Raw genomic sequence first — 14,282 nt, forward strand, 5'->3', positions numbered from 1 at the left:
CTTGTGGGTGGATTCCTTTACCTTTGGACAGACCAAGGCTGGCTCTTTCCCTGTTTCCAGTCGTTATGCTATGCTAAATTATCCAGCAGCTGGGCCTATTTCATAGATAATGGACAAATACAAGAGTGACGTCAATCTCATCGCAAGCCTGATTCAGAAAGGACTGTTACACTGCAGGGGAGCTGGGAATGACATTAATGAAATTTCAGGATTTGGTCTGTGGACATGGACCTTCCATAGGACCGCCTGTAGCTGACATTACAACAGCATATTTGATGAGCTCACAGTGTCTTGCTTAAACTTGTTTTCCCATTATCCTACGGGCTTCCAATTAGGCCTACATGTGGGTGTTACTGTGTTTCTGTCTATTGTATAAGCAAAATAATTGTTTTTCACACTAGGCTAAAAAATGTATCTATGTAATAGCACAGCGAGACACCTACATTGTAAGCCCATCCTCTTGCCGCTGTCTTTTTATATATGATTCTCCTCTCTGCCTTTAGTTCAGTCATGGTGCTCTTTTGCACGCCCCCTTCACCTCTCCGCCACAGCCCAGTCTTTGCACATTCAGCAGCTTGGTCATTTCATCAGCCTGTCGGTCTCGGCAGAGTCATCAGCCACCACCGTCACCACCAGTGTCTGGGTTTCATCTTGGTGATGCTCAGGGCAGATGTCCCTTGATTACAAAACTCTCCCTGTAGAGTCTCAGCACCAAGTACTTTCTAACAAGACTATCACATATCATCTGCTGTAATTATCATCATCTTTACTTCATCCACTTGTCTCTCCTGATTGAAATGAGGCTTAACTCACCACTAGAAAATGACTAAGCGAATTTCCCAAAATGTTGGCTCTAAGGATCTTAAAACTTCCTGAACCACTTCCAAGGTTATATTTTGTGCATTAAGAGTAAAAAAGACATCCAAATGAAAGAAACAGTCAACCTGAGTCTCTGTTGGCATGGTGATTATAATGTAACTTTCATAAGTGCTCCTGGTCAAGAGCCACTTGGTCAGAAACATTCTTCTTAATAAATGCTCCGCCACACAACATTGTTTTCCACTTGTGTTCACATTTGATTCTATCAACCCTGACACAGAAAGTTTATTCAGATTATATTTGAGAGACACTTCTCGTTGCGCCCCTGCTAAAGCAGGCTGTGTTGCATCCTTTGTGCACACACTACGTTGTGGTGGAGCAGAAATCTGAGCGTATCTGTTGAACCATTCAAACACAAAGGCATCTGGTTCATCTGTCATCTCAAAATGCCCCTTTAAAGCTCTATTTTTTCAGGAAACTGATGAAAATCCGAAGTGAAGCCAAGCGCAAGAAACACAATAGAGGATTTTGAGATACGCTTCATGATTTCTTTTCTTCACTGTTTGTTGATTCAGTATCTTTGAAACACTGATCCCCTGATCTGGATCGAATGAAATGATGTAGAAAGTTATCCTGTCGTTCCCCACTGGGGATAAACCTGGATAAATCCCACAGATGAAAAACCACCTCTGGAACAATATACATGGAGATTTACAGTAAAAGACCAATTCATATACTGTATATATATATATATATATATATATATATATATATATATATATATATATATATATATATATATATATATATATTTGTGTCCTTGACAATATGATGTCGGATGACTTGCAATAAAACACAGTTAAGGAGCTTTCAGTCAATGCAAGTGCCCATCACTCCCTTGCCAGTCTGTCTGCAACCAATCTGAGCAGATTTATGAGGAGATTAGTGTTTATAGTGGGTGTGACGGGGCTGATACTGCCCATAGCAGCTGAGTGAAATTCCACAAAACACCACAAAAGAGAGGTCAGGCAAATAATAGAGCGAAAACACAGCAACCTCAACGCCAAAGCCAAATCTCCACAGTTGCGAGCTTGATCACAAACACTTACACTGAAAGGACAGAGAAATGCTGCTTTGTGAGGAACACAATGGGTGGCTGTTCTATTTCAGCAGCGGAGAAAGGAGGCTGTTTATATGAGGGACGGATCAGAAAGGACAGGTGGAGATAAGATTGGAGAGCGAAGGGAGTTAGGGAGGAGGTGAGGAGGCGGGGACGAGACAAAGGAGCTGCGATTGTGTGAGAATCGATTTTCACTACAAGGAGAAGTAAGAGCAGCGAGTTTGCTTTGCTCGTCGTTCATGACAACAAGTTTAAGCACTTTTTGAAGTTCGTCATACAGTTGTATGTCTGTTGCATCACTGTCAATGTCAGAAAATCCTTTGTCAGAGGAGGATGGAGGGAAACCTGACAACTTTAAAGGTCATGAACACCCCAGCCTTTATAAGTTGATGAGCTAAGCTGATTTCAGCGATGGTGATCTGATATCAGGCTGGATTTCTCAGTCCTAAATCCAGCTTTTAATTATCTGGAGCAACAAGTCATTAAACTCACAAGTGGGTCCATCATTTGTTTATATTGTGCAAGCGAGCACACATCCTGCAGTTTCACGCTATTCCACTGGTCAACGGCTAGCAGCAATAATATGCTGACAATGCAAATGAAACCATTTGGGACATTTAGAGGGGAAGTTACTCTTCGGTGGAACAGATAACAGCTCACTGACATCTGCTTATTGATAAAAAGGTCAGAAACTAATGTTTTAATTTTAAGTAATGTTTTTATTGTTATCAGCTTATCTTGTACTTTTTTTGTGTAAAAAATCATAATCTGAAAAGTACTAGTTACTTTTCAGATTATGATTTTGCTGCTGTCAAATAAAGGTAATGGATATAAAAGTAGTGCAACAGAAGTAGAAAATTAGCATAAAATGGAAATAAAGTACAAAAAACTCAAAATAACGTAATTTCACAGGACTTGAGTGAATGTACTAAGTTACTTTCTATCTCTGGAGCTCACGGATACACACAAAGCTGGGACGCTGTGTAAAACAGAAATGAAACAGAATGTAATAGGTAATTCGTTTTGACATAATTGAAAACTGTACAAAGACAATATATATTAATGTTTCACTTCATCAAATTCGAGTGGGAAACAGGTTCACTGGTTACAGGTGAGAGCATCATGAAAGGTGCAGTTGTTCAGCACTAAGGACTGGATGAGGTTCTTTGTGAAGCACATTATTGTATAGAGGATGTAACTGCTGGGGCTCGGGAACACTTCATAAAGCTGTTGTTTGTAAACACAGTGTGTTTGCTAATGACTGCATTCTGTTTTCATTAACGCACAGCCTCCCGGCCTCTTTTTCGGAATCTGGTTTGTAGGTTCATCATGTTTAATGACCACTACTTTCTTCAGAGGCACAGACAGAGCAGCGCCCCTCTTACTACGCTTTGATGAACAGGGTTAATCAAATGTAGTACGTGGTACTGAGACATCACCCAGATCTTTTAGTCTTTGACAGATATAGGTTTGGTTGAATAACTATCACAATCGAAACACTAAAGAATTAAACACCAAGGTAATCAAATCAAGTCCATGCTTTTACAAAAATGAAACGATCCACATTTACACAGATTTATCAGACTGATAGTAAGATGGCTATTGAGTTTTCACTTTTGCATTGAAGTTTATATGCAAGCATATGAAGAAGATGGACTTAAAGCACACACACATCTCAGCATAATGCAATGCAGTCCAACAGAACCAGGAAACCTCTGTAGAATAATTCAATAACAACTGAACATTATAAATGCAGGGAAGGAAGGACTGAGTTAGTGCAGGTATGTTGAGTTAGTATTGAAATAGGTGCACCTAATAAGCTGTCAGACGGGTTTCCAGTCTCTGATCATGCAGCCTTTTGTTGTTGTTTGTTGCTGTTATAAATCACTTTAATGGACATTAACAAACAAAACTCTCCATGTGTGGTTTTAAAACTGAGGTAGCTGTGTAAAAATAAGATCATCAGACTATAATCCCTCACTCTGTTTAGGTGCGATATGGTTTTGCTCAAGAGAGGCTTATGCACTACAATCTCATTAAATGCTGAAAGCAGTGTACACTGTGATAACTTCAGGAACACCTTTTCTCTTCAAAAACCTTTCAAAAGACAAAACAAGGCAATTTTGTTAAGTTTTATCCCATTAACTACAAATCGTGCATACTGCTAAGCATTTTGAAAAAGCACCGATAGGGACTGTGAAACCAGCAACTCAGTTAAGGTCAAATCTAAACACTCCTCTGTGAACAAGTTTCATTTTCCAGCTTCCACTTCTAAAAATGTCCCTTGGAGAGGCAGGAGGAAACAAGTGAGAACAGTATGGAGCTGTGCGATAAGAAAGAATGTTATACAGTGGATTACGTCTGCTGGGATGAGAAATAGAGAGGAATTAAAGTGAGCAAATTGATTTCATGATTTCAAAACATTAAAGGAAAACTTTTCAAAGGGTTGAACCAGCGGCACAGTTTCAGTCATGGGTAGAAGATAAAGTGATAAATCTCATAAATGATTCTATGGAAGTATAAAATCTGTGAATAAACAGAGGACAGAAGACGCTGCTGTGACCGGCTAACACTGTCAAGCAGTTTACGCTTTCTTCAGGAGTGGGAGGGAGGTAATAAGTGAGCCACACAGCGTACCAGCGTGGAACAAGGAGACAAACTTGTCGCCGTCATGTAAGATTCTGCAAAACAGAAGTCCTCTAGTCTCTATTTATGACCTTGTTCTATCTTTTTCTCTCCGGTGTGCCATGAATTATCTCAGCGTCTGTTTGTTCTGCTTTCCTCTCTGTCAATCAAGATTCATCTCACTCTTTCCCTATTTTCTCTCTCTGACTATCTGACCATGAACTGACCCTTGCAAAACGAAACTGAAGAGCTGCATCATTTATGCACAGGGTCACTGTCTATTCCCTGCTCAAACTGCTGTTTACCCTTATTTTTCATTCGATTCCTTATTATCTATGATTTCATCCTTGATTAAAATGGCAAAACACGACTTCTGTTGCATTACAAGGATCCCATACAAGAGGGGAAAAAAAGCTGTAGTGCATCATTGTCATTCGGTGAGCATGCCGGCTCTGAGTCATCAGGGTTGCGATTTGACTTCATTGCTGATCCGTCTCATAATCTCATCTCATGTTTACCAGACATGCGGCGTTTATTTTTTTATTTCCTCGCACCCTGCGGAATAATTTCATTCACTATCTGTCTACAGTCGCATCTACTCGCTGCTGATTGCTCTCTCTCTCTCTCTCTTCCTGTTCCCCTCCAGGATGAAAAGAACCAAGTGTTGATCACAAACGCCTGGCTGCAGCTGGTATGTCTCCTCTCCAAGCACATTTTGTGTGATCACTGCATAATTGTCATTAAGTATATTTTTGGAAAGTGCGCGTGTTGTTCGTGTCCTATGGGCTCACATCTTCGGAGCCACAAAGTATGATTTGAGCTGCAACCAAAAACCTTTTGCGTTGAACAGAAAGAAGAAAGGAGTGTTTACATTTCAGTGACTGTTCTGGGCCTCATGTGACAGCAGGGAATATAAGCTTGAAGTTTATGCTCAACAGTAGTGTCAAATGGCTTCAATAGATTAAAAGGCAGTCACATTAGGTTGTGTCAAAAATATAGGGATATAATATGTATTGTCAGCATTAGGGTATGTAACAGGAGGATGAGGATAAAAATATCTTATTAAGCCAGCAACTCATGTTCTCAAAGACATTATCTCAAGACAATTCTCGGCCTAACTGGAGGCTGCACTGGATTTCTTATACGCATCTTTATGCCTGTAAGCTTTCCATTCTAGCCCAATGATTACGCCGCACATTAACAACTTGAAAGTGATTCATTTTTAAACAAATGGTCCTCATTTCAGGGTGGAGGGCACAGTGGGCTCATGTGCAACCATTGATTTTGCTGGCTGAGAGGCAACTGATGCTTCCCGATTTTAAAAGCAGCAGCTAGCTAGCTAATTAAGCTAACAATAGCGCCATGAGCTGATTGACATGTTTTAAGAACTCTTTTAAAGGTGTCTAATTTGCACTTGATGACCACTTAAATGATAATGTGCTAAAAGAGGCAAGGCTCCATGTTCAGGGAAGTCAGCATCCTCACCAGACTAAATAAATCTTCATTGTTCTGGTATTGCTGTATAGAGCTAGTTAGCGCTATAAGCAGGATAAAGAAAAATATGAGATGAGACTGTACTTTTGTTCTAACCTGACCCTGTCTGGCTGCTTAGCCAACAAAAAGTATGTTTTAATGAGGACTAACGAGGATGTTTTTGGCAAATGTAATGCTCTACATCTTTTTGACCTTGGCTGGTTTGGGTGGAGTTGTACATTTTGTGGACAGACGGACAAAGTTGCTAATGTTAGCCTCAACTCTGAAAGCATCAAGGACTTAAATGGCCGTAAATGGGGTTATTTTCTTTACATAATCTTTAAGCCCACACTTTAAAGGTCCTATATTATGCTAGTTCTCAGGCTCATACTCTTATTTTGTGTTTTTCTCATACTGTCCATTGCTCTAGCTCCTCTCTTAACACACCGTTTTAGTGCCTGTGCTTTTAAGAAAAGCCCGGTCTGCTCTGATAGGTCAGCTCTGTTAGGCCTGAGCAGGCACCACCCACAGGCATCAGCTGTGCTGTGTTGTTTTCGCAACAACTGTCACACTAAGCCCAAGGCTGAGGGCGGTGACTGTATGGTTGTGACATCACATTCTCAGTGAAGTGCTGATGGCTCGTTTAAAGGCAAAGTTTCTGAAAACGAGTATTTTGATACTTCCACAGTATTTACAGTGTATAGTACCTACACCTTCTCTATACTCATTAAGGACATGTAAATCTAACTTTCCACAATATGGGACCTTTAATACAGTAAGTTGATGATATGCTAACTCTTGGACTTTGAAGTAACTCTCAGTTACTACTGTAGATACTAAGCTAATTAGCCAAACATGCTAATAATTAAAACTTGTGTTAGAACAGATAAATACACTGTTTAATCCATTACCTAAACTGCTTTAGTGTTTTTGGTTTTGGAAAGGCTGAACATGCCAAATTCTTTAAATACACAGTGTTAACTCTTAATCCACGCACACCGCTCATATCCCATTATAGAAAGCTGAAACTGAGTCAGTGGTAGAGGGAATATGCATTACAATGCTCAGGAAACTGTTACATCGAGCCGGTCAGGTAGGTACAACAGCCTCATTATCACCAAAGCCTCAGTCAGAACAGCCCATTAAGGATTTCAGCATACACTTAGTCAGGTTGAGTTGGCTGCTGACTGGCTTACAAGGTATGAATGAATCAATTATTCAGGAAGCTACCTCTTTAATACTGGCATCCACTTTGGTGTAATGGCTTACGGGACTTTGCAGACGCAGCAGATTTTGAAGGAGACTTGAGAAGTAGGCTACATTAACTAGCTCACAGACAGTCAGACAGTGAACGGTCAGGTTCACCCCCCCACTGCAGCATGGAGGATTTTAGGATTACAGGTTTATCAGGCAATGAATGTCCCACATCTGAATGGATTGGATTTTATGTGAGAATAATCAGCTTGAGATTTCTAAGAGCTGGGTGTTACCTCTGTGTACCCCTCTACAGCCAGCTCTTACGGGTGATGAAAGACGACCTTTTAATGGGTCAGTTCGCCCTAATTTCCAAAAAAATGTTTCTGTGGAACCGTGTTGCCATGAATCGATAATCCACGCATCATAGTGTCAACATTTCTCACTGGAATTGTTTTCTACCAAAGAAAATATAACACCTGTTCACTGTGAGCTCTGTGGATTATCCAGAGTAAACAGGACTGGAGCTTCACAGCAAAACAGCATTACAGCATTCTCCTAAACAACTAAAATAGATGGGGGCTTGTTTTAAAACAGAAAAAAAGACTGAAAAAAAATGTAATGGATCCACACAGCTTGTCTACAGTAATCTAAGTCTCCAGAAGCTCCAAGATCCCAAATTGATTAGGATTATTTACACCCTTGACAGACTGTAGGACTTGTCACCCATTCCAGATAGGGTGCATGCTAGCTTAGCATCTACAGTGAAGATTTTGTCTGAAGAAGGGGGTAAATACTTTCTTTTCAAATCAATTTGGGATCTTGAGTCTTACAGAGACTTGGATTACACCTGAGGAGCTGTTTTAGAGCCATTTTCTATTTTTTTACGCTGTTTTTTTAATGTTTTGAATCAAGTCCCCATCAACAACAAGTGTTTAGGAGAATGCTGCAACACTGTCAGCATGGAAGCGAGCAGATAATGACAGAATTTACATTTTTTGGTGTATTTATCCTTTAAAATCAAAGACGGCCTAAATAAGAGTTATTATTATCATTTAAGAATTTACATGTTGTTACATGGAAAAATAGAAAAACCTATCACTATAACTATAAATAATGTATGCACATGATATATATGTATGTATGTACATATGTAAGTATATATAAGCATATTTGCATCCTACTCCCTAAAATGTATCATCCTCAGTCTTGCATTCACAGAATAATTTTCACACCCTCCTAATAAGAACCGAGTTGTCTCAAATTAGTGACGCTTTCTTAAATTTCTCTTATGTAACTCCAAAACCTATTCTTAGACAGCTGTTACCTTACGTTGCCTAGTGTCCTCCTCATCTGTTCCTGACAGACTACAAAGTTACCGAGCTGTAATTTGTTCTGTTGGCTGTTAGTTGTGCTTTCCCAGCCAGCGAACATGAAAAGAAGACTTTCAAGCACCAAACCGCCAAGGCCCACAGATGACAAGTGTAGTGATTAAGTCATTAGCTGCGTGAGTGGAGACATATGTCAGCAGGCCCTCTTTAGATGGATGGCATCTCTTAGTGGTGATGGTGTAAAAGACACTTTTATGCACAGTAACCCAACCCCAAAGGATGATTGTAGGTTGTAATCATTATTTAGATTGACAGAGGTACAAATGCACAAGTAGATTTGTCTGTGCACAGACACATACATCAGTTCTAAGAGCACATCCATGCAAACACAATACACATTGCATACTTTTTATGTGCACATATACACGCACACAGACACACACACATACATATATATAGGCACAAACAGATGTGCCCGGTGTACTGTGGCCACATTAGTAACGGGACTGTGTTTGCTCCATAGAGAATGTGCCCTGCAGCTACAACATCTGAGTGCCTACATCTATATGTGACTTCTATATATGTCTGTATACTACACACACATACACACACACATTGAAAAACACAACAGTAACAAACAAATCAATGTGCTTACATGCCACCTATTTGAATGACCATTCCACAGATCTAACATCTTCCAGCTACTTATTGTAAGCCGTGAAAAGAGGCACAGAGGCAGCACACAACACACACAGGCTCTCAGTTCTTTGAAACGCTTTGATGCCCTTTGCTGAATATGGACCAGTTCAAATGGGAGAGCAGGAGTCAGTGCCAACAACTGTTGCCTTGGCAAGGCTTCACTGCCAGGCTCCATTATCAGAGCTAGAGACAAAGCGTAAGAGACAACAGTAAAGATGCGATGTTTGACTCTTAATGGTTTGAGGTCGATCAAAGAGAGTTCTGACGCAGTTTGGTTTTGCATTGCTGTGTAACATATTGTTATGTTATATATTTTAGGAAAGAAGCTATGACGCACAGAGGATACATGTATTTTTGTGGCATTGTACCAACACCATTGAAGCTGTGAAATGCCTGAAACTGTCAGAGCTGTAAACATATGCTGTCCCTGCCACACACGATATAATCAACAACGAAGGTATCAAAGTGGCTCGCCTGGCTGAGATACAAACCAAAAACCGATTAGTGTAAAGAGCCTTAAATGTGGCATTCATCCCATTTTAGTTAAACCTCAGTCGTTTGTCCTCAACTGTTCTGCCATTTGCACACTTGTTTTGTCCTCATTTATATGTCTTCCCTCATCTATTGCATTATATATCAACTCCTTTCACTCTCGTTGTTGTTTGTTTCAGTATTGGACAGACATTTACCTGTCATGGAACCCAGAGAGCTACCCCGGGGTTCAGAACCTGCGCTTCCCTTCCAACCTGGTATGGGTACCAGATATCCTCCTCTACAACAGGTAGGGCATATAAACAATCCTTTGCTCTTTTCAGCGGCCAAGTCTCGTCTCATTTTATATCCTCTCTACGCCAATCGATGCGTTCTTTCACCAGCTACTTGTTGGTTGATTTTAAGATATATTATTCATTACATCTAGTTTTTCACTTTTCAACAATCCTGAGATTACCAGTTGTGGTATTGATAGTCTTTTTTCTCTTCAGTCCTCAGGCAAATAACCTGTCGACAGGCAGGAGCAATAAAAACACATTAAGGTCAAGGAATAAACCGTTTATAGCAATTGGTTATGCAGTTAGATCTGGCAAAAAAGAGGCTCTCCACTTTGGGTTTGCTCACAAAGAATCCAAGAGACAACACGGATTCTGCTGGAAGAAATAATGCAGCCCTACCAAACATAAATTAATGTCAAATCTTAGTTAAAGCTAGGTTTAGTAAGATATTGTAGAAGCATATATCCCGTCAACAATCAGTAAATCAAATTCTCTGACAAATAATATCTGTGGCAGTTCCATTACATTCAGCCCGGATGAAAAGAGTTGACAAGCTAACTGTCTGTCTGCATGCTAACACACTAGCTAATCAGCGGTGGGTATTAAAAATAGCTGTGTTCGTTGTTTACATTCATTATGATAGGTGTTTTCTTACATATGAGTGAGACATGATACAGTTGGATATGTTAGCAAAAAGCACACATCTACAGCAGCAAGACAAACTGTCACATCGGGTAGCCTTTTTGACTGAAGTACATTTTGCTTTGTGTTTGTAGGATTGTGGCCTTTAAGTGAACTGTTTTTTTTTAAGTGAGTTGTTTATTTATGCATTTATTAGACTTAAAATGCTAAGAGAGCTTGTGGATCGTAGCGATCTTTTGTGGTTGGGTACTTTCAAAATATAGTTTACTCTTCTGGTTTTCTGATGCCGCATAAATGAAGGCGTTAATGCCAATCAGCTACTGCAAGCACTACTTCCTGCTATGCTTCCTTAGTAATACAAAAAGGTTGCAAGCTAGTTCAGAGAGTTATATAAGATATTTTATAAAGTCATGTCAGTATTGGTATATTAATTTTAATGTAGTGTTTAATCTCTATTCCACAGACTGTGAGAATCCCTCCACTTTTGTCCTGACAGAGTGATTTATTATCTCACCGTACTGCACTTAAAATCACAGAGTAGTTCTACTCTTATAAAATAGAATGGTTATTTAATAAAGTACATTGACATAAAAGAAGGAATGATGAAAGGAAGCTATAATGATGAGACCTCACTTTTGCGTACATCAGTGCCTACTGGCCACTGCCATGAGCAGCACAGTGGTTAATTCGACATTGCTCTGGCTGTTTCATTCCATTTTGCATACTCTCTTCATTTTATCTATTTTTTCTTTTTTTTCCCTCTCTTAATACCAATTTGTTTTCTGTAATGCATGGACAGATATTCAAGATTGTCTGGGCTGTGTTTACCCAAAAACACAGTGGGAGAAAATATTCCCCAGATGAAATTTCACTCTTGGTTACAGCCTTGATTAATGAGATGATTGAGCAGATTCCCGCTGGGAGGACATAAACCATAAATCCCAGGGGTCTTTGCATCTGTTGCCTGCAATGGGCAGTGGGAATTAGACTGCTTATAACATGGTGCCTAGTGGTTGGGAATGTCAACAGATACACTACTGTGAAACACAAATAGTACGCCCAACTAGAGAAGAATAGACAGAATTTAATCTCATATATTACATTTGTGTAGTGTACCTTTATTCATCATCATAACATATAAAACTCTCATATCAAACTCCACAGGTCTTATTGGAAACAGTCATCTGGCTGACTTCATTTCTTTTCATAGCTTTGCCAAAGAATGGGACTTTCATGGTTCCAAAGAAAGAATCTCTCCTGTGAGCAGCTCATTGGTTTCTTTTATTCATAGGTCAGTCTAACTGAACCTCTTTTCTATTCAACCTGTGCAGCCATTTTGGCTTTTTTGCTTCTTGGATGGAGATGAGGCTCTTGTGGCTGCACAAAGAAATTAGGTTGCTATGTGTTTCTGAGATTGATATTCAAAATGTGGTCTAGACCTGCTCGGTTTTGGAGAATGGTCCTTGGAATCAATACAGACTTGATCATTTTCCAGTGCCCATTGTGTTTCATGCTTTTGTGAACATTAGATGAATACGTGTGGCACCAATTTGGTCCCCAAACACAAGCCAGTTTTAGACGTAAATTGCTGACAGCTGCCTACTCGGTAAACATCCAGAACATTTACCTTCTTGTTTAACAGCTGTGACATACTGAAAAATATACAGCCCATGTACGGTGCATACGTGCAATCACATGACTTCATCTAGCACATGCAAATGGTACAGGTCTTCAAAAGGACAATAGGAGGGAAGGACTGGCAAAATTGGAAATATAAAATATGTTTACGTACCTCTCACAGAAATTCTGTGTTTGGTCTTGAAGTTCTTTTGGCTCTGGAGGATTCCATTATTTATTTCCGGGCCTGCAACACCAAGATAAATTCGTACGTTAGATAAAACGCTGTATGTGGAGAAAAAAAAAACAGATGCTCTAAGTCTGTTATCTGGTTATTGCTATAGGAAGCATTTTATACACTTCCACAAGCAAACAAAGTGATGGAGGAGAATCCTTGCTTGAATGAGGAACCTCCCTTATACATACATAAATCATATTAATGTGTGAGGGAATACCACTTGAGGAAATAACAAAGCGGTGTTTGTCTGGTGAGTAAAACTGCTTTTTTTATAGCGCTGCTGACTATAAAAGATACCGTGGGGAGTTTGTGATTGTTGCCCATTATTTTACTGTCTTGCTCCAAGAGAGGGCATTTAACAGGGGACTAAGATGCTTTTAATGCATCAGTCGTTCTCAGGCCACCTTAGAATCACATGATCTTTTCCCTCACACACACACACACACACACACACCGAACACACTTAAAGAATCACACTTATAATGGGGGAAAGACAACGCGATACAAGGCAGAGGTGAGGTTGATTGATGGCGCTGGCTTTCCAGCTCTACCTTCAAGGTGATTGAGGATTCTTTTATGGCTCGAGCTGCATATGTGTGTGTGTGTGTGTGTGTGTGTGTGTGTGTGTGTGTGTGTGTGTCTACGTGTGCATGAGAGACGAAGAGGGAGAAGGGAGAGGTTTGGCTATCTAACAGGGATGATACAGAACATTAAGCAGCTTACGGTGGGGATCAGCGATCACTAACGATAACGACAATATAGTCCTGACACAGAACCAGATTGAAAGTGACATTCGGTATGCATACAGTGTAAATCAGGAGTAAAATCATTCATTTCTATTTTTATGCAGCAAGAAATGAGATTAAAATTTTGAGATTTTGAGATAAGATGAACTTTTACTGATCCCCATCTGGAAATTAGGTCATCGCATGAACAATACTCCAGCAGGGACAATAACAGAAAGTGTAAGAAATATAAAAATTGCATATAAAGAAAAAAAAATCAACCATGAAACAATGACAAGTCAAGCAGAACCCAGCAATTGTGAGCTTTTAAATATGGCCAAGTTGTATTGTCCTCTGAGACTGGGCTTCATAAAAGCATTGGCTCTTTTGATTTCACCCGAGGGATTACCAGGAAAACCTCTCTAAGAATCACCCTTTGAGAGATGTGATGTCGTTTAAATATGGTGATAACGACTTTGAAAGCATTCATACCGTTGTATTTGGTTGCTCACAAGAAAAGTGACAGAAATTGTTGTGACAAGAATGGAAAAAGAGAATTTGAGTGAGAAGTCCAAACTCTAGGTCCTTTCTCACGTCTGCACAGCTCTACGCTCTACACAGAAATTTAAGTAAATTGTCAGACACAGTCACTCTAATTCTAATGCCAGAGACACATGCTGCGGTGGGGGTTCAATGCTATTTGACCAGACAACCATCTGAATATGCAGGCACCTTAAAGCCAAGAGACAACAGACAATCACCACTCTCTGGATTTTGGCATATAATGAGACTTCAAACTCATGGATCTGTGAGTCAAACTCGACTTCCTGGATCGTATTTCATGTCTCCCTGGTACCTGAAGCAGCACATGCAGTGCTGTTTTTGATCTCGGGGTCTTGCTTTAAACAAAGTGCTTGTCAGATTGTCAGACACTATTTCAAACATGGAGTGCGTGGCTGCATTCAACATTTTTTGTAACTCTGAAACTGACAGTTTGACAAGCATAGCCACTTCATGCAGCAGTTTGGG

The 14,282-nt window shown here is 39.9% G+C and overlaps 1 protein-coding gene across 1 annotated transcript in view; it reads left to right on the forward strand.

The window, feature by feature from the left end:
• Positions 1-14,282, forward strand: part of LOC141000574 (neuronal acetylcholine receptor subunit alpha-7-like) — a 49,447-nt gene that overhangs the window by 17,950 nt on the left and 17,215 nt on the right. The window contains exons 3-4 of the mRNA XM_073471347.1: positions 5,211-5,255; positions 9,933-10,042. Coding sequence (XP_073327448.1) covers positions 5,211-5,255; positions 9,933-10,042 — 155 coding nt within the window. The remainder of the gene's footprint in view (positions 1-5,210; positions 5,256-9,932; positions 10,043-14,282) is intronic.

The sequence above is a fragment of the Pagrus major genome, chromosome 1 (assembly GCF_040436345.1).
Source record: "Pagrus major chromosome 1, Pma_NU_1.0".
NCBI classification, from domain to species: Eukaryota; Metazoa; Chordata; class Actinopteri; order Spariformes; family Sparidae; genus Pagrus; species Pagrus major.